Source organism: Pipistrellus kuhlii, unplaced genomic scaffold (assembly GCF_014108245.1).
Source record: "Pipistrellus kuhlii isolate mPipKuh1 unplaced genomic scaffold, mPipKuh1.p scaffold_m20_p_22, whole genome shotgun sequence".
Taxonomy (NCBI): Eukaryota; Metazoa; Chordata; class Mammalia; order Chiroptera; family Vespertilionidae; genus Pipistrellus; species Pipistrellus kuhlii.
The window spans coordinates 11,607,623-11,635,208 of NW_023425521.1; the positions used below are offsets into that span (position 1 = coordinate 11,607,623).

The window sequence follows — 27,586 nt, forward strand, 5'->3', positions numbered from 1 at the left end:
GCTCCATGTTGTGATATGAATTATTCTGTTTCAATTGCAGGGAGAGAGACAGGACAATTGTTGGGTGTCTAACTAAAACCAAAACCAAATCAAAGAAAACAAACTAAAAAGTTAGAGTCATCATTGGTTGGTAATCACTTCGGAAATTTTGGGAACGAGTGGTCCATTACCAATAATCTAAGGGCCCTGCCTTACCTTGTTTTCTGCATAAGCCAGCCAGCGGCTCCCAAGAGCAATAGGATTCATGTTAGGCCCTGGACAAGGATAGCAGCCTGGAAAATTTCAAATGGCAATATTTAGAAATTTCTTAATAAATTTTCTGTTGATGTACCATATTTTGATGCCATTAAAACATAACAAATGCTTTTTATTTTTCAAGTTTCACATAAAATTACCATAATAGTAGTCATTAGTCTAATAGCTAAATGAGGTTTTTTTTATTTTTTCCTCTGCAGTTCCCCTTTGATTTTTTACTTTATTCAAATAAGAAACAAATCTGGTAATCACTATTTGCAAAATATTAAGCATTTTATACAGTTATTACAAGAACAAGAGGGAGAAGCTAAGGCAAAACATTTAAAGTTTGTAAGTCTACAACTTCATAAGTCAAGTAACAAATGTTTGAAGAAGCCAGCTGGTTCAAGAATACATACACCTAAAAGGAAGATATAATGTACAATTGGGGGGGTTGGGGGAGAGAGAGAGAGAGAGAGAGAGAGAGAGAGAGAGAGAGAGAGAGAGAGAGAGAGGGAGGGAGGGAGGGATGGAGGGAGGGAGAGAGGGAGGGAGGGAGAGGGAGAGAACCACTTAAGTATGAGGCCAAAGAGAAGAAATCCACAAAGAAATCCTCATTAGTAAAATGTTGGGGAACTATTGTATTTACATAATCCAGTCCAGCCAATAAAAAATGATAAAAAGGATTATTTTGAGGTTCTCTCCTTTCAAAAAGAATAAATCAATTATTCCAGATAGTGGATACCATCTATGCATAGAAATACCAATGATCTCTACTAACCAAAACACAAAATTTAGTTAAGTATGTGATGTCTGTAACTACCAATCTGTACTTCTCAATCCTTTCACCTTTTTCACTCAATCACCCAACCCTTTTCCCCCTTTGAAAACCATCAATTCTGCACACTGTATCTATGAGTCTGTTTCAGTTTTTCACAGAAATGCTTCAGAGAGACTCGTGGAAAGACTGAAGAATGAAAGAATGCAAAACACCTAACCTAAAGGACTCCTGGTTTATCATTCCAAAAGTATCTGGTTAATATTTTCACAAATGTTTTCTTCTAAATGTACACTAGAGAATCATGTTAAGGTTATCTATTTCATAGTTTTAGTCTCAATTTGGAATCTAAATTTTTGCAATCAGGAGACAAACAAAATTTTTTTAAAATAACCTTTCCTTCCCATGGCAAAAATAAATAAAATATAGTATCAAAAAATAGCCTTTCTAATTTTCAAATTGCACTGCTCACGTACACACTACGTAGCAGAAAGTCCCAATCTATATTGATCCTAAAAGACATAGAGTAATCAATGCATGACATTTCATTCAAAAGCATACTTTTTTTTAATGAAAGATAAATAATTAGAGAGTTTTTTTTATTGATTTTTCACAGAGAGGAAGAGAGAGGGATAGAGAGTTAGAAACATCAATGAGAGAGAATCATCGATCAGCTGCCTCTTGCACACCCCCCACTGGGGATGTGCCCACAATCAAGGTACATGCCCTTGCCCGGAATAGAACCCGGGACTCTTCAGTCCGCAGGCCGACGCTCTATCCACTGAGCCAAACCGGTCCTGGCTCAAAAGCATACATCTTAATAAAAAAAATTAATAAATTAAAGCATATTTATTAGGTAATGGCCAAAAAAGTCATCTATATAGAAAACTTTTTCAAACATTCAAATAGTGGTCTCAGCTAAGAGCCAGATATTTTAAAGCCATTTCTGATGGAGATCTTTTTATAAATGTATATTCCATGGTTCCCTGAATGCAGAGAGCCTTGTGAGAAGCAATAGTCATCATTTTGAAAGGTGGTTGTTGCTGTGTTCACAAACACTGGAGAAATTCACATTGATTTGCTTCCATTATACCTAGTTTTCATTTCACCTCCTTCAACTACCATCTATCTTGTGATTTCATTGTTAAAGAAGATTTAAAAATTTATTTTTGCTATATCTACTACTTAATGTTGATTATGGCTAAATATTATGGGGTGAAAACAAAGGAGAAAGGCCCTTAAAATAGTACAAAAGAAAACACTCTAGCAAACAGTATGCATCACTTAGTTAAAAGATTTCATTTATATACTCATACTGAGTAAACTAGTCCTATTCATACAAAAATGAGCTTTTATATATATGCATACATATATTCCACCGGCATTTTTAGAGCTAGAGAAATGAGTATAGGTACGGTGCATAAGAAAGTTTCCCCCTGTTCAATGTCATTAAATAAATAAGAATATTGAATTGTGGCATTACATAAGAGGTAGCTAATCTCCTGAAATTTAAAGTCAACAAAATCTAACTCTCAATTCTAATAACCATTATGCTTCACTAGATCCTAATAAGTATATATTCTCATTTCTAAAACAAAAGCATACAACGGAAAAGTACAGTTAACAATTCATTTTACTTTTAGAGTCAATGTTTTTAGAAACTCAGTGGACCTCAAGAGTTACAGTGTATTGGGATAAAAGCAAATTGTTTTTCTGCTCTTCAAAAACATTTTACAGCTGGAATCAGCAGAACATCAGCCACTCAGCACTATCCCAACTTTATAAGCATGACTTCTTTAAAGATTAACTGTTGCCTCCAGCTAAACTTTGAAAACAAGTGAAGAGGGGGAAAACCAACCTGCTATCATATTAGCACTAATTCTAACAAGTTTCCAATGTTTGTGAACAAAGTAAAAAAGAACCAGGTATTTAAAAACTTGGGTTTCTGAATTTAAGTAAAGATAAAAGTCAAGAAAAGCGCAATAAATGAAGATTCTTCCAATACTGGAATAATAAAAAAGGCACAAGACATACAATTTAGAGGGCACCCTCCCAGAAGTGTGATCCTAATGGAGAGTTCACCTGAACCTGTCACACTCTACCTTATTTTTCTTGGTAAGAATAACTCAAAAGAGTCCAGACCTCTGTGGGGACAGGGAGAACCCAATGTTTGCATTTATGGTCAAATGATTCTCAACAAAGATACAAGGGCAAGTCAATGAGGAAAAGAATACTTTTTCAACAAATGATGGGTCGCCTAGAAATCCACATGCAAAAGAATTAAACGGAACCTTGACCTCACACAGCATACAAAAATTAACTGTACATATTTTAACATTGCCCCCCTCCTCCCATACACAGATAATAATTTAATAGAAAAAATAGAAAAAAATTAACTGTAAATGAATCAAAGACATATAAGAACATATATGCATAAATCACAGACACAGACCACAGTGTGGTGATCACCAGAGAAGAGGGGAGGTGTGGGCTGGGTGGAGGTGGGCAAAAGGGGTGGGGTGGGGACATCTGTATTCCTGTCAACAATAAAAATGTAAGTTAAAAAATGAAAAAGCTAAAAGTATTAACCTCGTGTAACAAAATATAGTGGTAAATCTTCACATTAGGTTAGGCAATGTTTTCTTAGATATAAAACCAAAAATAAGCGATAAAAAAAATGGATAAGTCGGACTTCATTAAAACTAAAACTTTTATCTCCCCCTAGATCAACCGAAGGACTTGTATACATGCATATAAGTACAACCAATGGACATAAAACTGTGGGGAGGGAGGGGATATGGGGGAAGGAGGGAGGGGGGGCAAAAAAAATCATTAAAATATGTAAAAAATAAATTAATTAATTAATTTAAAAAAAAACTAAAACTTTTGTGCCTCAAAGGACACTACAAAGAAAGAGAAAAGACAAAACTCACAGAATTGGAGTTTTGCAAAAACATGTACCTGAGAACTGACTACATCTAGAATATAAACAGAACTATGTCAATGCAGAAAATACAACTCAATATAAAATTTAACAAAGAAGATAAAAGATGGGAAATGCAAATTAAAAATAGAGTCAAATACCACTTCGTGAGACCCTCATAGAATGGCTATAATCAAAGAATGAGGAGAAAATGGACCCTGAGACACTGCTGGTGGTGATGTAAAATGTTGCAATCACTCTGCCTGGAAGCTCTTCAAATAGAGAAGGATAGAATTACCATATGACCAAGCAATTTGATTCCTAGATACATTCCCAAGAGAAATGAAAATGCATGTCCACACAAATATTTATATCCAAAAGAAATGAAAAAATACTTCCCAAGAAAAACCTTTTACTAAAAAAAAAGCATTATTCATAATAGCCCAAAAATGGAAACTTAAAGGTCCATCAATTGAGAGACAAAATGTGTTATTACACACACTATTATTCAGCAATAAAAAAGAAATTAAGAATAACATTCCATCATCTGAACATAACAGTTTATCTGTCCACTCACCCACTAAAAAACAATTTGGTGGCTTCCACATTATGGCAAGGTGAGTAAAGCTGCTATAAATACCATGGGAATGTTTTAAGTGGACATAGTTTTCAACTCCTTTATGTAAATGCCCATTGAAAGATAAATGTGTAGTTTTGTGAGAAACTATCAAAATGTCCATTAGAGTGGTTGTCCTATTTTGCATTTCTAGGAGCAATATATGAGATTTCCTATTGCTCTACATCTTTGACAGCATTTGGTGCTATCAGTAGTTGGCATTTTGGCTTTGCCTAATAATGTGGCATCTCGTTGTTGTTGTTATTGTTTTTGTTTAAATATGATTTTATTGATTTTTTTTAAGAGAGAAATGAAGGGAGAGAGATTGTGAGATACAAAGATCCATGGTAGAGAAATGTTGATAGGCTGTCTCCTACATGCCCCCATACTGAGGACTGAACCTATAACCCACACATGTGCCCCAATCAGGAATCCAACCATTGACCTCCTGGCTCATGGGTTCACACACAACTACTAAGCCAAACCAGTCAGACTATTTAAATTTAAATTTCACTGAGACACTACCATTGAGAGCACATTTTCATATGCTTATTTGCCATCTGAATATCTTCTTTTTCCTATTTTAAGGTCTTTGGCCCATTTTTTAATCAGTTTGTTTTCTTCCTGATAAGTTTTCAGAGTCTCTATATAGTGTGGATAACAGTCCTTTATTAGATGAGTCTCTTACAGATATTTTCTCTCAGCCTGTGGCTGGTCATCTCATTCTATTGGCAATGTATTTTACAGAGCACAAGTTTTTAATTGCAATAAAGTCCACCTTACCAATTACTTATTTCATGAATTGCGCCTCTGATGTTGCATCTAAAAAACCATCACCATGCTCAAAAGTCATTTAGGTTTTCTCCTCATATCGTCTATACATTTATACTTTTGTGAGTTGCACTTATAATTAATTTTAGGTAATTTTTGCAAAGGATGTAAGGTCTATATCTGGATTCAGTTTTTGTCACATGAATGTCCACTTGTTGCAGCACCTTTTGTTGAGGATGTCTTTGCCCCATTGTACTAGCTTTGCTTATTTGTTAAAGATCTATATCTGTACTCTCTATTCTGTCCCACTGATACATCTGTCTATTTTTTTGCCAATGTCAACACTAAAAGTGAACTCTAAAACAAACTTTTGCCATTATATGTTTTATGGGTTGAATAAATGTATACTGACATATAACCATCATTGTAATATGATAGAGTATTTTCACTGCCCTACAAATCATCTGTGCCTATTTATCATCTCTGCCCTCTCCATTACCCCAGAAACCACTGATCTTTTAATTATCTCCATATCTTTGCCCTTACCCATCCACAGACTTCCTGAAAGCATAGGTAAAATTTTACGTTTACTTTTCTTAATATTATCTCATAAGTATTTTACATATTGCCATGAAAGTATCATGAAAATAATTGTATATGCTAATTTAAAAAAAGAAACATCATGAGTTGAAGAGTACTGCTAAACAGGTAGGAATAATGTGCAGAGAATAAGAAAGTCTTAAGTGATTTCATTGAACATATTTGCTGAGTGTCAGTCTAGTCCACTGTATATAAATGAGAAACCAAAAGAAGAAAGATAGATTTGACTTTTACCTTGAATTGGACTGAGTTTTCACATTAACATTCCAAACCTTTCTTAGAAAAAAAAAAAGCTCCTATTTCAAAAATTAAAAATAATTGTACCTTTTTAAGATCCTTTAAATTCATTCCTTATGTTTCTTATTCAACATATATGAAGAACACATAAAAATACTAAGAAATAACATTAGGAATACATGTTCCTCCTTCAAGTAAAAATGGGGGGCAATGGAAAGAGTCACTTACTTATTGTATAATCTTTCTCTCTCTCTCTCTCTCTGGAGACTTCCTATCTACGTTTCAACTGAAGCACACTGGAAATGACTGCTAATGACACCTATCAGTCCCTGTCTTTTGTTTTCTTAATCATACATGGGTTTTAGATTTCCACATCAGACAGCTGCTCAGGGCCACCTTTTCTGTACAGCCAAAGACAAAGGTGTCTCCTTTCTCATCATACTGGCTGCGTTCCTTTCCAGTTCTCTATCAGCTCTCTTTACCTGATCCTTCACCCCTTTGGCACAAATTCCCAAGATGCTTTCTCTGATGGACACAGATGTCTCTACTAATTTTACAGTCACGATTCAAACATAACTAAGGTACTCACAATTGTATTACACAAGAGCTTTTCAATTTTAGACGTTAAATGCTTGCACAATCAAAACAACAGCCTCACAGACCAATGGAACAGAATTGAGAATCCAGAAACAAACCTACATGTGTTATGGGCAACCAATTTTCAACAAAGAAGCCAAAAACACACAATGGAGAAAATAAATAAGCGGTGCTGGGAAAATTAGAAGGCCACATGCAAAAGAATGAAACTGGACTGCTATCTGTCACCTTACACAAAAACTAACTCAAAATGGATCAAAGTCATAAGTATTAGATCCCATGAAAAAATAAAATATATAGGGGAAAAAATATATATGTAGTAAACTTATGGATCTTAGTGTCAGAGAGGACTTTATAAAACTACCATAACACCCAGCAATTCTCCTTCTGGGCATTTATTCAAAGAAAATGAAAACACATTTGAAAGCAATATGCATCCCTATGTTCACTTCAGTGTTTTTATCATCGTCAAACCATGGAAACAACCTAGGTTTGTTTTTGGATAAAGAAATGTGATACATACACTGGAATATTACTTAGCCATTAAAAAGAATAAAATCTTACCATCTGTGACAACATGGATATTATGCTAAGTGAAATATACAGAGAAAGACAAAAACTACCGTCTTACTAAACTACAGTAAAAAAAAAAAAAAAAAATCTAACTCCAGACTTCCTTCAGAATCAGTTCTTGCTGGAATTTTCATCTTTCTGGCCTGCCCTACAAATCTTAGACTTGTCCATTACCTTTTTCAAAAATTCCTCTCCCTCTCTATCTATGTATGTAGGTTCTATGCTTATTTCTGCCCATCTGGGCAGTAAAGTCTGAGGGTGTGGAGAAAAGGAGGAGGGAGAAACAGGCTCACACATTTCACCCAAGATTAGAGAGCGTCAATTTGGGGGGGGGGGGGGGGGGGGGAGTGACATTTGCAACATTTTTAACAATAAAGATTTAAAATTTTTAAATTCCTCATGTGTGATAACACAGTTACCTCAAGTATGTTATGATAATTTATTAAACAACTGCTTTAGAAGTACAACATAGCTACATGAGGAGAATATATAAGAAGAAACTGAGGCAATCTAGTACAAGGCTTGCTTAGTAATATGTGGAAAACGTGTTATGGGTTGAAAATTCATACCATGAAATTATTGTACTAAATAAGACATCAACAGAAACATAGGAATATTCTAATAATTGAATGCCAGGAAATATCAAAATGGTACATACTTGTTACAAAAAACTTTTTTGTGAAAGTACAGCTATCAAAGGCAGCAATTTTCTCCTGCAAGACTACAACAAGGATCCTAAAATTAGAAAGAAAGAAAGAAAGAAAATTTTTTTAATGTGATTGTGAAAGTCTATAGAATCATAAATGTATTAAATCATCTAGATTTAAACAAGTATCTATCTTTAAAACTTTAAAAAAAACAAAAAACAAGCATTTCTTATATAATTTAGGCTAGAAATAAATGCCTCATAAAAGGCAAAAATATAACCATAAAACCCTTAATAATCAAGATAGACATTACAGGAATAAAAGTGAAAGAGAACCAACCACATCTCAAAAAAATTTTTCCTCTGAACAAAATTTTGTCTCCACTCATTATAAATCAAATAAATCTATATTCATTAAGAATGTAGAATATCAACAAATTGCTGACTATTTACTAAAAGTGTTTTTTCCACTTCTGGCTCAAAGTTATGGAATTGAACATAAAATGGATTTATCTAATTTGTCACTTAAAATTATTGCTGAATTTCCCAACACAAAAGAAAAAGGAAAAAAAAAACCTCAGACAACTATTATTCAGTGCAAATGAGCCATTTCTGATTGACTCAATATATTAAAAGTTAATCAGATTCCACCGAAACCGGTTTGGCTCAGTGGTAGAGAGTCGGTCTGTGGACTGAAAGGTCCCAGGTTCGATTCCGGTCAAGGGCATGTACATTGGTTGCGGGCACATCTCCGGTAGGGGGTGTGCAAGAGACAGCTGGTCTCTCACTCATCGACGTTTCTAGCTCTCTATCTCTCTCCCTTCCTCTCTGTAAAAAAAACAATAAAATATATTTAAAAAAAAAAAGTTAATCAGATTCCGTATAAACTATAAGTTCTCCCAGAGATTTACAAATAATTAGGAAAATAATTTAGTGATAAATTTGCTTAAACTGAAATTCCTAAAATACAACCCAAATAAAGTTATATTATAAACTACATTTTAGAACTGTTCCTTGCAAAGACATTAAACAGGCAAAAAGTTTTTAAAAATCAAATAAAGATTATAATGATTGGCAAGTATTTAACATACTGGTCTTTGAATAATTAGATATATCAAAGGATAATTACATTATGCCAACAACAATGTATTCCTCCTATTTATAATAATAAAAGCATAATATGCTAATAAGACCGAATGGCCTTCCAGAAGATCTTCCAGACGAAACTGGGGCAGCAAGGGAAGCCCACATCTCGGGTGTCTGAAGGCAGCCCCAGATGCCAGCGGTGCTGACAGCCAGGGGAAGGAAGGTCTACTCTTGCACAAATTTCATGCATCAGGCCTCTAGTTTCCTATAATTTTTGAGTTTGACATTACTGAAGTTGAAATATGCATAATTAGACCTTCAATATTAATTGTATACTATCACTGAGTTTTTCTTTGCCTGTTTCTTTCATTCAAATGCTTTTACATTAGTATCAAAGCCAATGTGTTCTTTATATTTATCACTATTCTACCCTTCCTACTATGTCCAACCTTTCTGAGTCACTTTCTGAAATATTCCTTTAAAATCTAACCTGAATCTTTTATTATAAAATTTACTTCATATTGACACAGCACAAAATATTTCATTTTCCATGTTCTGTGTGTTTGCTTTATAATGCAATGGAAGAATTGTACTTTGCACCCATTAACTTGATCTAGACATTTACAATGTTTCAGTTTGTGCAAATGTAAAAAGTAAAGTGTTGAGTAACAGAAGATTCTTAGGGTCCCTTTCTCCTTCAATGTTTTCATTATTACCAGGTCAGGCAAAGGATCAACCCAGATCTAAAAATTTTCCTAGAGAATTTAACAAAACAGATGTTAATGAAGGGAAGCATTAGCTCAATTGTAGTCTTAAGGAATGAGGAAAAAAATCTTTTTTGCAGTTCACAGTTCTAAAAGGAAAACACATTTCATATCATAAACCAATAAATACAGAAGTACATACATCATAAATACTAAAAAGTTAAGTGATATATATAAAATCATTTCAAATAACCTTGGTGTGTTTGCTCAGATATGTTCTACTCTTTTCCATTTCATTTTTAAAACACTGGTTATAATTCACTAAATTTAATCCAAAATCCACTAATGAGTCAAGACTAAAAATTTGAAAACATTTGTTAAGAAATCTTCAGAGCTACTCCATTTAGCAGAATTCAAAAGGTGTTTTCTGCAATTTAAAAAAAAAAATCATAGGTAGTCAATTATATTGGCAGGGTTCCACATGCCCAGGAGATATGCTACTTTGTAAAAGAAATACATGAAAAAATTCTTACCGCTTATTGCAATGAAGATCATAGATAGGAGTTTTAAACTGAATGGACTTGACCATTTCCCCAGTACGAAGTGAATACAAATCCACACAACAATAAGGTGGGCTAGTGCTAAAAAGAAAGAAAAAAGACAAATGCCATTAGTTTTCATATGGTAGGTTGGCCAGTAAACTCTGTATTTTTGGGGTGAAAAGGTGAAGAGCTTGAGAAATACAGATTGGTAGTGACAAAATAGTAAATGTAAAGTATAACAAAGGAAGTATAGTCTATAATATTGTAATGTCTATGAATAGAGCCATGTGAGTACTAGAAATATCAGGGAAACACTTTTTTTTTAATATATTTTATTGAGTTTTTACAGAGTGGAAGAGAGAGGAATAGAGAGTTAGAAACATCGCTGAGAGAGAATCCATCCATCAGCTGCCTCTTGCACAGCCCCTACTGGGAATGTGCCCGCAACCAAGGTACATGCCCTTGACTGGAATCGAACCTGGGACCTTTCAGTCCGCAGTCCGACGCTCTATCCACTGAGCCAAACCAGCAGGGAAACACTTTGTAAAGCACATGGGTGTCTAGCCACTATGCCACAGACCTAAAACCAATATAAATAATACTGAATGTAAACTGTAAATGAAAAAAATTTTTAATTCAAAAAAATGTTAGTGAGAATGTGGAGAAAAGAGAACCCTTTTGCACTGTTGATAGGAATGGGAACTGGTGCAGCCACTATGGAAAACAATATAACGGTTCCTCAAAAAAATTGTAATTTGCCCTAGCCAGTTTGAGTCAGTGGATAGAGCATCAGCCTGCAGACTGATGGGTCCCAGGTCAATTCTGGTCAAGGGCACATGCTCGGGTTGTGGGCTAAATGCCCAGTGGGGGTGCATGCAGGAGGCAGCCAATCAATGATTCTCTCATATCATTGATGTTTCTACCTCTCCCTTTCTCTATGAAATCAATAAAAAATTGTTATTTGGCCGAAACCGGTTTGGCTTAGTGGTAGAGCATCGGTCTGCGGACTGAAAGGCCCCGGGTTCGATTCCGGTCAGGGGCATGTACATTGGTTGGGGGCACATTCCTGGTGGGGGGTGTGCAGGAGGCAGCTGGTCGATGTTTCGCTCTCATCGACGTTTCTAGCTCTCTATCTCTCTCCCTTCTTCTCTGTAAAAAAAACAATAAAATATATATATTTTTTAATTGTAATTTGTTATTCGTAACAAAAACAGTTAAATGTTGATCAATAAGGAATGGATATATTGTGATATATTAATGTAAAGGGATGTTTCTAGAGTATTACTCAGCAATTTAAAACAACAAATTATTTATACAATAGAGATGAACCTCACACCATTATGAACTATTAAAAAAAAAAAAAAAAAAAAGGAGGGGGGGGCAGGGGGAGCCAAGACATAAAAGTTTACATACTGTGTGAGTCCCTTCCAATGAAAAACTAGAAAGGCAAAACTATAATAGGAAGCATATCAGTGGTTTCCAGTGACAAGGGAAGGAGGGAAACTATATAGTATAAAATGGCATGAGAAATTTTGGGGGAGTGATGGAAATATTGTTGTGTTGTGATTATATTGGGTATTCACACAACTGTATACAATTGGCAAAACTGGGTCAGGGAGAGGAAAATCTAGTAAAACTTTAACTTCAATCTCTAAAATTAACACAAGGCAAAAATTCTTCTCTTGATGTTCCCAATAATTAAACCAATCCTCTGCTGAGAAGCAATGAGTTAATAATAAACGAAATTTAACATTTTGCCCGACCAACTGGGTAGTTAAAAGCAGCTTGTCACATTCAATTAGCCACTCACTACAGCTACTGGTACACAGAAACTTGAATTCTGATCATTTCACTGGCATAATACACTGTCACAACTGAGATTGTTCCTACAGAAAGCCTCCCATAGAGGTAGACAAAATAAATGCAATGAAGGCTGTTTATAGAGTTGACTTTATAAGACTTGATAGAACTAAAAATTCTATTGGTATGTGCAAAACTCTGCTTATTCAATGCCTAATAGAATAAAGATAATTCTTTAAAATAAGAGTTTTCAGAAAGTCACACATTCTGTCAACAACGTAACTGTATACGCTTGTTCTCTACTTTCTCTCTTTTCAAAAGCCTTGACCATTTCCCTGGGACACAGTTCAAGACAATCTTAATTGTCCTCATGGGTAAGCTGACAAGAAAGCTCTCCATAACATCAGCAGTGAGCATGCCCCATAACAGGAAGGGTATGTGTTATTATATACTGAAGCATGCAGATATGACATACAAAGCTTTTACTTAGTACTCTCGTATACCCTAAACAGTGCCCCAGAAAATCAGATAATTAAAGTTAAATATCAGCAGAATGAAAATAAAGAAAATTAAAACAGCTTATGGTCAACACTGTAAATCAATTAAGCTTAACCAACTTACATAAGACTCCACCCAACAAAAGCAGAATACTCTTTCTTTTGAAGTGCCCACAATTATATTTAAGCATGGGCACCTGTGATCTATTCCATTCTATCACACTCCAAAAATCTAGTTAAAAGTCTTCCTAAACCATATATTTCTGATCACTTATTCAGTTTCAGAACCTATCAATGACACCAGCCCTAGCTGGTTTGGCTCAGTGGATAATGCGTCAGCCTATGGACTGAAGGGTCCCAAGTTCGATTCCAATCAAGGGTATATGCCTGGTTGTGAGCTTGACCCCCAGTAAGGGGTGTACAGGAGGAAACTAATCACTTATTCTCTCTCATCATTGATGTTTCTCTCTCTCTCTCTCTCTCTCTCTCTCTCTTTTTCTATCTCTCTCCCCCCCACTCTAAATCAATAAAAGCATTTTTTTAAATGACACCCCAATGCCACAGAATAAACGTTAACCTTTTATCTAAGCAAATAAAGCCCCCATAATATGAAAATTGTTTTAAATATTTTAGTGTACATTTTCTTCTTGTATTCTAGTTCATATACCATAGTGGCTTTTTTTTTAAAAGGGACAGAGAGACAGAAACTTTGATGAGAGAGGAACATCGTCAATCAGCTGCCTCCTGTATGCCCTCACCAGGGACTAAGCCTACAACCTGGGAATGTGCCCTAAAACTCAAAGGGAATCCAATCATCAACCTCCTGGTTTCTGGTCAGTGCTCAACTGCTGAACCACACTGGCCAGGCCATTAGTGACTTTTCTACTCATGGTCCTCTATTCCACCCCCATCTTCAGACATCTAATGATTCTCATCATTGAAGTTTCTATTTCGCTCTCCTCTCTTTCTCTCTGAAATCAATAAAAGTATTTTTTTAAAGTGGATTCTCTTCCAATCAAGCCTTGAAAGCATCCTTGTAAGACCCAAAACTCAGGACCCAGTTTGTCCTTCTGCCATTGTACTACTTCAAAATAACATCGGTTGCCTTTAAATTTCAGCATTGTAACTGAAGTTATAATTTACTGTTTATATTTTAATCTAATTAATTTATTTACATAAAGTAGATTATGGGCAATTACATTAAACTAATACACTTTTACATAAATTTTAAAAAATTTTATTAATATAAACTATTCTGAGACAAATCTCAGAGGGTGTCTAGTTCTTCAGTTCTTCTAATTTACTTTTTTAAAGCAACAGAGACAGTTTACAAAATAATAAAGCTGGAAAACTACTGAACATCAAATATTTTAAATTTAAAAAAGTTATTTTAATCTTCATAAGTTATATCAATAATTTGTTCTTAATGAATTGAGGTTATACCATTAAAAGGTTTGACCAAATGTACATAACCACATCATTTGGTTGAGTGATCATCAGAATTCTCAATCCATTACTTCAGAATTCTTTTATATATAATACAAATAATACTATACATGTTGTAAACATGAGGAAATATTCTGACAGTCTGTTTCAGATCTAACAATTACTACTTTAAAAAAGTCAACAATACAATGAGGTCAAGACAAATGAACCACTTAAAGGACTCTGAATTGGAACTGAAATTAAGCTTTTTAAATATGTACAGCTAAATATTGCTGCTGAAGTACATCTTTTCATGTTAGAATTAATAATCCCTTTTCTATGTCAAAAACTAGATTATTAAATTCTAAAAAATAATAAATGACCCAGGTATCTTGAGCCTTTTGTGAGGAGTTAGTATAATGTTGAATACTTTTTTTTTAATATAGATTTTATTGATTTTTTACAGAGAGGAAGGGAGAGAGACAGAGAGCCAGAAACATCAATGAGAGAGAAACATCGACCAGCTGGTTCTTGCACACCCGCTACCGGGGTTGTGCCCACAACCAATGCACATGCCCTTGACCGGAATCGAACCCGGGACCTTTCAGTCCGCAGACTGATGCTCTACCACTGAGCCAAACCGGTTTCGGCAATGTTAAATACTTTTGCATTATTTGTGTATAAAGAAATGATGATGGATCTTATGCTCTATCTTTGAAATGTAAATACGACCTAAAAACAGTATATTCACTAATTTTTTTATGCTATATGGGGGGGAAAGAAGTTACAAAAAATACAATATTAAACTCCTATACTCAAATTTATAAATATCTAAAATATTTCAATTTCTAATCTCAGTCTAATTTTTATAATAATATGCTTTTTTAAAAACCTTTTTTAAAATATGATTTTATTGATTTTTAGGTAGAAAGGGGGAGTGAAAGATAGAAGCACCAATCAACCTCCTCCTGCATGCCCATGTACTGAGAACATAGCCCTCAACCTAGGCATGCCCCTGACCAGGAATTGAACTGGTGACCTCTTAGTGCATGGGATGATGCTCAATCCATTGAGCCACACCAGCTGGGTAATAATAATATGCTTTTTGCTTTATATTAATATAATTTATTAGAATCATAGCCATTTCTTATCCTGGACAACGTTTTCAAAATAATATTCTTTGTAATGCAATACAATGAGCATCACCTTAAAGCAATGTGAAATATGGCTTTTATGATTTGAAAATTCTAAACATTAATACCGTTTTCCTTTACAAACACTTTTATTATTTTTATTCATGATATTTAACAGATTGAAACAAAATTAGAAAAGCGGAACAAAGTATCTGAGAAAGTGACATTTTCCAAGAATGTGCATGTTTAAGTGAAACACAAAATAGCAAAGACATCTTAAATCTACCACAAATTGCAAGAAGCATGGAAACACTTATTTTTAAATGGGAAAAAGCTGCACAACCTTCAACATGTGTTACTGAATCTAATCCTTTAAATATAAGAGGAAAGTTTTTGATAGAATTACATTATTTGTATTCTTATTCAGTTCCTAAAGAACAAAAGCCACTTGGTTGCATGTTTTATTAAGTAATTAAAAAGAAAATGGAAACTTAACCATATTAAAAGCTAAGTTTGTGATTATCCTACTTAATATTTTTCTTCAAAGTTCTGAATAAACACTGGATAATTAAACCTTCCAACACTACCCCAAGTTGCAAGAGTGGTAGTAGTGAAGCCTTTATTGGGAGGCAACCAGCAGGCAGAGGTAACTTCTCCACATAAAAGTAGGGGGTAATGATAGAATTGGGGGTCGAATCAGATGTTCGTCACATACTGCATAACAGGCAACCAAAGATACCCTGCACTGGATTTTTTTAAAATAGGTATCTGTTATTTGCAATGAAATACAAAGATGTGTTGGAAATACTCTACCTTTAAGGGAGAATTTAAAATAATTAGGTATGTGTTGTTGTTTTTTAAACCAAATAGAATAGAATGTTATAATACAAAGAAATATGTTTAATATATCACAGCGAAAAGCAAAGGCAATGAAAATTCAAATTATGAAAAATATGTTACAGGGGGAAAGTCTGCAGTTGACTTCATATATCCATCCTCTATAATAACAGGCTAATATGCAAATTGACCAAACAGCAGAATAACTGGTCGCACACTGACCACCAGGGGGCAGACACTCAATGCAGGAGCTGCTGCCTGGTGATCAGTGCACTCCCACAGAGGGAGTTCACGGCTGGAGAGTGCAGCAGCGGTGGCGAGAGCCTCTCACCTCCGTGGCAGTGCTAAAGATGCCTGACTATGAGGAACAGGCCTAAGCCAGCAGTTAGACATCCCCTAAAGGCTCCTGGACTGCAAGAGGGCACAGGCCGGGCTGAGGGATACCCTCCCAAGTGCACAAATTTCATGCAACGTGTTATTATATACATACCATCCTATATAATAAAAGCCTAATATGCTAAGTGTCCAGTCTTCCAGTCATCTGTTGAAGTAATCAAAGCGTAATATGCTAATAATATGCAAAGGCCGCTTAACAGCTTGCAATGATGTGCACTGACCACCAGGAGATAGACTATCTGACTGGTAGATTAGATAGATTGCTTCTGGAGTCCCGCTGATCAGGACTGAGAGAGATGGACCGGATACCCCTGGAGTCATTCTGCAGTCCCCCTCCAGCTGGCCAACCTCCCGCATCCCTTCCTGGCCCCAACTGTGCATTGGTGGAGTCCCTAGGCCTGGCCTGCACCCTCTCACAATTCAAGACCCCTCAGGGGATGTTGGAGAGCTGGTTTCAGGCCAGTCCCGCAGGCCAGGCCCAAGGACCCCACTGGTGCACAAATTCATGCACTGGGCCTCTAGTTTGTTATTAGTGGTTGCTTTAGTACAGCACTTAAATTTTTAATAGGAAAATTTTAAAAAATGTTTATTATATAGCACAGATCAGCCAACTATGTCCCAAATCCAACCCCACTGCCAGTATCACTGGAATATATCCACGCTCACTTTTTCTTTATTTTCTATGGCTGGGTTGATCAGCTAAGCTTAAAACATTTCATATATGGTAAACAAAATTTCAATAATCTATAAGGTAGTGGGGTTTTTTCCTAATGTAATGGGGCTGTTTTACACTGTCCTTCTCAGTGGTCTTATAGTATTTGCTTCAATTATTGTGGAGGAATTCAAGGTGAGCCTAGTTCCTTAAAAACTAGGAACTCAACAATAAGACATCATTCTAATTTTTTACATTACCGCCATTGCATTACTTTGCCTCTCTTATTTGGGAGCAATATATATGTTCTAGTTTTCTTTCCATTTTCTGAAGCTCTCATTTCCCAGTTTCCTACCTATTCTTTCTCTCTCTCTCTCTCTCTCTCTCTCTCTCTCTCTCTCTCTCTCTCTCTCTCTCTTTCTCTCGCTCTTTCTCTCTCTCTCTTTTTAATATATACTTTATTGATTTTTTTACAGAGAGGGAGAAGGATAGAGAGCCAGAAACTTCGATGAATCATTTGCCTCTTGCATACCACCTACTGGTGATGTGCCCACAACCAAGGTACATGCCCTTGTACCTTGGAATCGAACCTGGGACCTTCCATTCTGTAGGCCGACGCTCTATCCACTGAGCCAAACCTGTTTCGGCCTTATTCTCCCTTCAGTGATGCATTTGTGGATTTTTCCGCCATCTATTTCTTCCCATAGGTTTTGTCTCTCCTATTATATCCACCCTTTCTTTCCAGAGTTCTTCTATTTGTTTTATTTTCTTCCTTCATATGTAATAAATTATATAAAATTATTCTGAAATATTTGTTTATAATTTATCAATTGATCAATAGCAACACTATTCTACTGATTGTTTTTCACCTACCAGTAATACCTTGCTGAGTTAGGTTTTTCATTTGCCTGTATCATGTAAGTTTTCAAAGAAAAAGTTGTTCATAATATTGCTCTTAATGACCATTAGATCTGTAGAAATGCCCCTTCATTTATTCTTGATATTGGTAACTTGTGTGTTCTATTTTTCTTGATCCATCTCACTAAAGGGTTATCACTTATATTAGTGTTTTAAAAGGACTTTTGGCTTAACTGATTTTTCTCTGTTTTCTTTCACTGATTTCCACTTACTATTTTCTACCTCACTTCTTTTAGGTAAACTTTCACATCTTTTTTTGATTCATAGGTGAAAAGCTTTAGATCTTTCTTCTTCTCAACTGAGAGCATTTAGTGCTTTAAACATCCATCCCTCTATCCTTTTGTTACATCCCAAATTTTCTTTTCTTTTCTTTTCTTTCTTTTTTCTTTAGGCAGAAACGGTGCCTTTAATGTTCACAGCCAGTGTCCCACGTCCCAGGCAGGAACCAGACTTCAGTAGAAATCCCCCACCCCGCGGTGGCCTTCCTGCTTTCTCCTGAACCAGAGGGGCTCCGGAGCAAACAAGGGAGATGTCCCTATCTCCATCCCTCACTCAACTCCACCCCAAAGACAGTGACACAGCCCACAAAGGGGCTGTGGTGGCCGTCCGGGTGCACACTGATACATGGATGTATCAGCCAGCCGATGTGGTCCATCAGAGCACCCAATGGACTCTGACAGGTATTTTGTGGGATGGTGACCAAAGTGGCACCTACTGTGCCAGAAGCTCACCAAAAAGACGTGACCACAGTGTCCAACAGGCCAAAGAAGATGCAATTGAAAGGGCATCACCATCACCACTGGAGGGTTAGCCACGGGGATGTCCATCCGCGTCCAAATGGCCAACCACGAGGTCACCCTCAGTGTGGCCATCAGAGCACCCAATGGGTCAACCCGTGGAGGTCTTCACAGTACCCCACGGCCCACCAAGATGTCAAAGGCAGTGATCACAGTACCCAATGGCTAGACATGATGCCCATGGAAGCAGCGGTCACCACAACGAGTAATAGACCAAGACGTTAACTGGCGCGGACAGGACAAGGGTCACCAGGAGGATCAGGTCAGACATTTAACCTGGGATACTTTAAATGACAACACTAAAATTTGGCCCAACTCACCAAAAGATGATAATTATACTAACTTTTGTTAAGCAAGTACAGAGGTCAAATACCTATGCTGTGTAAAAGCATGTGTGTTTTTAATACTCCAATGCTACCCTAAAACTTTATAAATGTGCAAAAAGATTAAGTATACATATGAAATCAATACAAACCAACTTATTAAACATGTCAAAGAAACCTACAGTTCATTATAGCACTTGAGACACATTGAGAAGTGAAGAAATGCTAAAGTTAACAGCTTACATGAAATCTACTTCTCAAAATCAAGGAATATCAGAATGTACCTAAAGAGAATTTAGAAAGAATATATGTAAAAACCTATAACTTCTAGTAATTTCCTTCTCAGTAATTAAAATGAGAATGGAAAATCTGAGCTTTTTTTTTTTTTTTTTTAACAAAACACCTAAATTTGTGTTTCCAAATCAATTCCTGTAATTTGACTTATTAAAGTACCAAAAAATAATTATTTATACACCATATAAAGTTTGTTTGTAAGTTGGGAGGAATATTTATATTCATATTGGTTAAATGTTTTTACAAATCCACGATAAAGCCATGTCATGTTATTTCTGCAACTCCTTTATCCCCCAGAAGCTGAGCTGTTAAGTTATCCGAGGCCAAATTAGCCCCCTCATCAAGACACAATTCTAGGCCTGTGGGTTTTGGAGATTTAAAAAGGAGCTAAAAATAAAAAATCTATATACTTTTATAAACACATATTTGTTGTACAAATAATATCCATTTATATTTACACATCAATTTAGCTAAATTGTGGTATCGGGTGTAGAAATAAAGCAGATGAGATTTCAAATGAAGTATAAACTAAAATTTCAACAGCACCAAGTGCCTAAAGATATATAGATTTGGTTAAGACATAAGTAGTTTTTCAGTTTTAACAGTATTATTGCCGTAAAAGAATACTTTTCACACAGTTTACTACTTTTTTTCTTATTTGGCTGCTCTTATAAAGGTAAGGGGTGGGGAGCAAAAGTTGTGAAATCTATATATTACATCCAATGTGAAAAACCATTTTGAAATAATATACTAGAAGTGAAAATGTATAACTGCTTTCCACTGATCAAAACGTTTTTATAAACATAATTTTGAAATGTGGCAATTTAAAGAAATAACCCTCCCTCACAATTCACAAATAAAACTAATACATGAATGGTTGTCAATGCAATGCCAAAGTATAACTACACAAAATACAAAATACTAAGGTTGTATTAGAGCAATTTGTAACCACGGCTAACCACCCCAAGATGCAAATTTCTGACACAACCTTATAATTTTAGATTTTATTATGAGGAATTAAAAAAATACTACCTTTATAAACTATAATACTACCTTTATAAACTAAAGCTATTTATATGAAATACCTAAATAAAAGACTGCCAAAATAAATTTCTAGCCAAGTGAAACCATGATTTTATTTGCATTTCAAAAGAATGTGATTGCTGTTTTTCAAGAATTCTCTAAAAAGGACTTAAGATCAGTAAAGGGCTGGAGCTGAAGTTACAAGTTAGCACAGACCTTCATAGGAAATAAGGGCAGGCTAATTGAAACCTGGGTTGTCTTAGAAATATAAAATGCAGTCACTGTGTTTATGCTATATACAGTATAGAATCATTGACTCTAACAGCAAAGGATGAAAAGCAGGTGGTTATCACAGAAGTTATTCTATTTCAAAAATGTGTACAAGCCAGAAATGTTAAGACACACAAATGGAATGATGTAATGTTTCAGAGAAATGTCTCTAAGATTCTAGTCCCAGTCGAATGGACAGCTAAAAATGGAAACTGGAAATTCCCATTTCAACTTCCAGGATTAAGCAATTTAACAGTGTGACTCTACAAAGTGGTTCAAGTTCATTTTTTTAAAAAAACCTACTTTAAAATCCACATTCTCCTTTAAAATGGACAGAATGCTTTTTCTCACTTAAAAATAATTTCTTTACATTTGGAAACTACATTTTAAAATAAAGAAGAAACTTAAAAAAATAATAATTAAAAAAAAAAACCTACCTCAGGCAAGCCTCAGTTCACTGGATCTATGTCACATTGATTTATAACAGTTATTTCTTTTGAGGGGGGGGGGGTGTGATAAAAAAGCACACACAGATGCAAACAATTACTCTATTTTTGTAGGCAACAAGTAAGGTGGGTGGTAACTGAGAAATTTTTTAAAAATCCTGTCAGAATATTCTGCTTTTTCTTAAGAAACCCTCCTCACACAACAAACGTTTGCCACATCAGAGAATTTCCAGGGCCCGAAGCACCACTTTGATTCCAGACCGCTGCAGGCATTAGCAGGAGGTAATTAGGGTAAAAAGTTCAGCCACAGTTCCATGTCTAGAGTCCTGCCAGAAATAAATTTCCTCTCTCTTCACTGGTTTCTACTGTACCCTCCCTACGAATCATATTGAAAACACATTTATCTTTGTAGAGTCTGTTCCTCTTGTAATTAACGTTGTGGCGTTTACAGTGTTTAATAATTCGAACCGGCCCAATCGCAGCCGTTTGGTCGTTAAGAGTGGAGGCGTGCATTATCATTTTCCCTCTGTTGCTGCTCCATTTGAGAAGCGACACACACACACACAAGTGTATGCTGCAGCTGTTTCCATCAAGCTCTCTGGTCATCATAAACTGCTTTTTATTTCCTTGTTGGAAAAAGGTGCAGGGACAAAACTGACCAACAAATGCATTCAGATTGTGTTCTAGAAAATGTTTCAAGGAAATGAAAAGGACTACTATGAAAACAAAATAAAATAGAAAATGTAGCTTTACAATATACAAATGTATTCTATTTTATTGTTTCCAGAGAGCAAACTATGAAGTGTTATACTATTTTAAGTAAGTGATAAAACCTATATATACCATTTAAAGCACTTAACATGTGTGTGTGTGTGTGTTTTAATCTCCAAAGGTACACTCAAAGTACTGTCTCTTGTTTGTGCCCCTATCTTCATTCTTCGCCACAAGCACATTCACCCACACCAGGAGGCTCTGATTAATATGCCACTTATTTCACAATAACTGTTTTAATCTTCTCTGGATGTTGTGCTTTAAAACAAGATGTTAATAAAATTACTTGAATGCTAAGAAAAACCACTTGTTCTAACAAGTGGTTCTAACAAAGGATAAAATCAGTTAATACTAAAATACACATTCAGAACACAAAACAGCACAACAAAAATAAAATCTTGCCTCTAGGATACTATGGTTGTGACTCTATCTTTTTGAGACCATAAAGCTTTTTTTTTTTTTTAATTATATTTTTTTTATTGATTTTTACAGAGAGGAAGGGAGAGGGATAGAGAATTAGAAACATCAATGAGAGAGAGACATCGATCAGCTGCCTCCTGCACAGCTCCTACTGGGGATGTGCCCGCAACCCAAGTACATGCCCTTGACCAGAATTGAACCTGGGACTCTTCAGTCCGCAGGCCAACGGTCTATCCACTGAGCCAAACCAGTTTCGGCAGAAAGCTTTTTTTTTTTTTTAATATAAAAATCTGTTTATAAACAAAGTAATATTTAAATCATTCATAATTTTTTTTCAGGATTTTTAGCAAACTGTAAGCCCAAGAGAAGTTTATCTTTTCCAATTCTCTATAACCTAAGATATGACTAACAGACTTACACATAAAAATAAACAAGGAAATTGTGGCCCTCTGTACTTCTGCACAAATACAGAACCCAAAATCTTTCAGCATTAAAATCAAAAACAACAATTTCCTCCACCACTTCACTTAGCATGACTTTTCCCACAAAGTAACTACCCAGCACTTCCCATTTGTCCTTTTCCCCCTCAAGATCTGATGGCTTCAAGGATTTCTGCCATCTTTCAGGCAAGTTTGCCAACTAGACTTGAGTAACAACATCATGTTATGTACCATTATAGTAGGATTACAATTCTCAATCATAAAGAAATGCTATTTAAAGATGTTCAATCATTGGAGTGGTACTAGAAAAAGATACTATAACTAGCTGAAATATAGTCAGTGCCCATAAATATTTTCTTGAAAGAATATAAAGCCCTTCTTAGAATAAAAGAAAAAAGAAACATTAAAATTAAGCAACTCCCAATTCTTTGATTCAAGAAAATCATCAAGTCACAAGAGTGAGGTTTAGCAAGAATTTAATCTGTCTAAATACCATATAGCTGCATCAACAAAATATTGCCCCCCACCCCCCCCAAAAAAAAAACACTATGAAATAACACTAGATTTGGAAACTCTCATGGATCACCATAATGAAATATTTCATTTTCATCATCAATTTTGTGCTTATTAGGGTTATCACAACACAACTGATCTCTTTTCACTGCGCACATGCTCTGTCCCACCAGAAACAGAGGAAGTCTGCCTGTACGCAATTCCATCAGGTCGGAATCCATGCAGATGTTCTTTCCCTTTTGGTTTTCCTTTAATTTGCAAATCTTGTAATCTAAGCCTGAAGCTGACTGAACCAACATTTAAACCAGTATAGCAATATCAGCCAAAAACCCAATCTGTTTTCTATTTATATGTCAAGACTGCATCCTTTTGGTGGCTGAAAAAACTGTTGTTTTGAAATGATTACACAGAGAAACTGCAAGCCTGTTAGTAGTTGTACGTACTGGTTGGAGATGGAAAGCTTCACTTTTGAAAGGCCTTTAGTTTAAGATGCAGAGCAGAAGAAAAAGCAACGTTGAATTCAAGAATCCCACCTTTATGTTTTTAATGGCATATTAAAGTCACCTTAAACAGCGTGACAGCAAAGTATCTCCCAAAAATAAAGACGTCGGTGATAGTCAGAGACACTTACTACACAAAAATGTGCTGCTTCTAGTGAGTGCCAGGAAGGGCAGAAGGGATGCATTAAAAAGGGCATGAGAAAACCATTGTGTGTGAGGGATATGCTCATTATCCTGATTGGAGGGATGGTTTCGTGGGCATATACAAATGTCAAAATGTATCACACTGTACACTTTATGTGAAGTTTGTCATGTTTCAATTATACCTCAATGAAAATATAAATATATAAATATAACATGAGGTTCTTTGGGAGGGAACATAAACTAATTATCATTTTCCAATGAAAGTAAAGGGCTCCTTATTCATTAGAGATGCTACCAGGTCCATTTCTGGACTAGGACCTGAAGGCTGGCAAACTTCAGCACAAGTACTGGATAAGGTGGGCACAGCCATATTTCTCCAATAGTCACATAGATATACATTTGTTCTTCACATGGATATGAAAATAAATATGTGGTAAACAGTGCTCCCTGGCTGCGCTTCATATCTTTCTGACCTAAATAATAGGAGGTGCACCTAAGAAGGGCCTGACACTTGCCTAAATACTCTAAAGCACTGCCATATTTCACAGTAGTTAGTTATGAGCACAGTAGTAGTTAGTTTACGAATAAGGAAACTGAACCTGAGAGCTGGTAAATAATTTAATTTATGTAACTATTCAGATCTAGGTCTGTATGATTTCAAAATCTTTGTTCTTTTCATTATTCTAAGCAATTCTATCCATGGGTTCAAGAATATCAATGAATATTACAGAGTACCAACATTAGGCTAAATGCATATAGAAGAAAAATTGTAGAACCCAAAATGAAAATCAGATCCATTAGCTATAAATATCTCTATTAGATTTATCACTATTAGCTCCTGTTAGATTTAAATACTACAAAAGCTGCCACTGCCCTAACTGCCTTGGGTCAGTGGATAGAGGATTGGCCTGAGGACTCAAGAGTCCCAGGTTTGATTTCAGTCAAGGGCATGTACCTTGGTTGCGGTTACATGCCCAGTGGATGGGTATGGATGGGTGGATGGGGGTGTGTGTGTGTGTGTGTGTGTGTGTGTGTGTGCGCGCAGGAGGCAACTTATTGCTTTTTTTTTTTTTCATTGATGTTTCTGACTCTCTCTCCCTCCCCCTTCTTCTGTGTAAAAAATCAATAAAATTAAAAATATTTTAAAAGCTGCCACTGAAAGCCCAGTGTAATCCAGAATATCTTAGTGTCAAGATTTGAGTTTAAGGTTCAAACACTATAGACTACTATCCTCTGGCAAGTTTTCCTTATTCAAATTTCTAGATACACCTGTAAAGTTTCCTAACTAATTGCTCAGGGTTATGGGTTCGATTCTGGTCAAGGACACATACCTCGGTTGCAGGCTATTTCCCCAGCCTGGTCAGGGCTTGTACAGGAGGCAACCAATCTCTCTCTCTCTCTCTCTCTCTCTCTCTCTCTCTCTCTCTCTCTCTCTCTCAACAAACAAAAAAAATGGCCTAAATGCTTTTACCAACATGTTAGTATATTTATATTATACATGGCTACCTAACTCTGAATCTCCAAATATCTTTGAAAAACAATACATATAAACAAGGAAAGCAAATGAAATCATCCCTGAATCTGTAGCTATAACTAGAGAGAGAAAAACCAACAACTTTATTTATTTGGGGAGGAGAGGCTTAAATATTCAAAACTAGCAGAGTCTTCTCCTGAGCTGGCCCAGAACTGAGCAGGGATTACTTGAAAAACAAGAAGGGAGTAAGTACAACAGTCTTAGCCCTGGCAGAGCACAGAGAAATTGCCTAGGATTTACTTTCAGAAGCAAAGGAGTAGGGAAATTTTTTTTAAAATCTGAAATATTTGGATCAAATCATCAGCTACTAATTGCTCAAAAGTCAGGGGATGGCAGGGAGCATGTGAAGGACGAGAGAAGTCTGTCATGGGAATAACATCAGACATGGGATGTATCCTCAGGAGTTTAGTGGTAAAGAAAAGATAGAAGAAAGCGCTGAAGGGTCTTATCAGAAAACCTGAGGAAGAACTAAAGCTACTGCCCCAAGGAATCATTTATTAAAGAAACCCTGTATCTGCGGAAAAGGCACACTCCTGCTAGGAAAGCAGGTGAAGTATCCAAACCTCTCCAACCACAGCCCCGAACTCTATGAAACTGATTGCTAATGCTGCCCAGAGAAATCATATTGAGCTTATTATGGACAAAAATGGAGTAAAATCATTCACACAAAACTACTGGGAAACCAGAGTTTTATCTTAATGAAAATATCCCACCAAACCCACAAAATAAAAAACTTAACACAATAGTACAATACAATTTCTCAAACATGCATGCCTCACTTAGTAACTTTAATTTGTTCCTGAAAACTCTGCCACTAAATTAAAAGGCATTAGGTGGAAAATCATTTCCATTAACTTTTAATGGCAAAAACTACAATGAATTCTATCCCAATCCATATTTTCACAGAGAGAAAGAAATGTTAAATGAATATTAAAAATAAGTTTATATAATATAAATTAATTTGAAAGTAAATATAGATTACAGGTCTCTAGTAAAGCTAATTTACTTTCAGGTAGCCATTCAATCTCAGAATCAGACATGTTTGATGAGAATTATTTTTTTCTTGACATTATGACCAAAAAAAACGACAACAACGTGACATAGCCATAAAAGAGTAATCTTTGTATGAAAAAAGTAATATCTTCTGGTCTCAAGTATCATGACTATCTCACATGACATGATGCAATTTCCTAGAATATACAACAAATTCAACAGAGTAAACTAACTTTAAAGAAAATATACTTTGTTTTATTTTATGTTTATTTTTAATCCTCTTTATAAGATCATTATTTACTTAGTTTGCTTTTCCTTTGTTTCACTTATATATGCACCATTTCTCCTCACCAATTTTTCAACTTTCTTGGCACTCTTGAATCTCTTGCTCTTAAAATACATATACAATGTTGGCAGGAATGTGAAATGAGACAACCACTATGAAAAACATACATCAACATGTGGTTCAGCCATTCTACTCTTGTTGTTTATCCCATAGAAAAGAAAGCATTTATCTACAAAGACTTCAACATTATGTTCACAGCGGCATTCTTTGTAAAAGCCAAAACCTAGAAACAAGCATATCCACCAAGTGAATGGATAATCAAATTGTGGTATGCCCATATACCATATTGCTCAGTAATAAAAATAAATGAACTATTGATAAATGCAACAAGGATGAACCTCAAAATAAATATAATGCATAACACAAGGGAAAGTGTATATGACATGTTCACATTTATATAAAATTCTAGAAAATACAAAATAATCTAAAATGATGAAAAGTAGGTATTAAAAATGGCAGCTGGCCGGGACCGGTTTGGCTCAGTGGATAGAGTGTCAGCCTGCGGACTGAAAGGTCCCGGGTTCGATTCCGGGTAAGGGAATGTGCGTTGGTTGCGGGCACATCCCCAGTGGGGGGTGTGCAAGAGGCAGCTGATCCATGATTCTCTCTCATCGATGTTTCTAACTCTCTATCCCTCTCTCTTCCTCTCTGAAAAATCAATAAAATATATTTTTAAAAAATAAAATAAAAAATAAATTTAAAAAATTAAATAAAAATGGCAGCTGGTGTTGGGAGCCAGCAGAGTTGAGGCAAGCAACTCAGTCTTAAGGAAATAGAATTAAGTTCCTTCTAGCAGAAGTTATGCGG

The 27,586-nt window shown here is 35.6% G+C and overlaps 1 protein-coding gene across 11 annotated transcripts in view; it reads right to left on the minus strand.

The window, feature by feature from the left end:
• Nucleotides 1-27,586, minus strand: part of BCAS3 (BCAS3 microtubule associated cell migration factor) — a 457,087-nt gene that overhangs the window by 351,642 nt on the left and 77,859 nt on the right. For all 11 annotated transcript variants that reach the window (XM_036451745.2, XM_036451750.2, XM_036451747.2 and 8 more), the window contains exons 8-10: nucleotides 10,299-10,406; nucleotides 7,988-8,064; nucleotides 196-272 (exon numbers count right to left, since the gene is read on the minus strand). In XM_036451745.2, coding sequence (XP_036307638.1) covers nucleotides 196-272; nucleotides 7,988-8,064; nucleotides 10,299-10,406 — 262 coding nt within the window. The remainder of the gene's footprint in view (nucleotides 1-195; nucleotides 273-7,987; nucleotides 8,065-10,298; nucleotides 10,407-27,586) is intronic.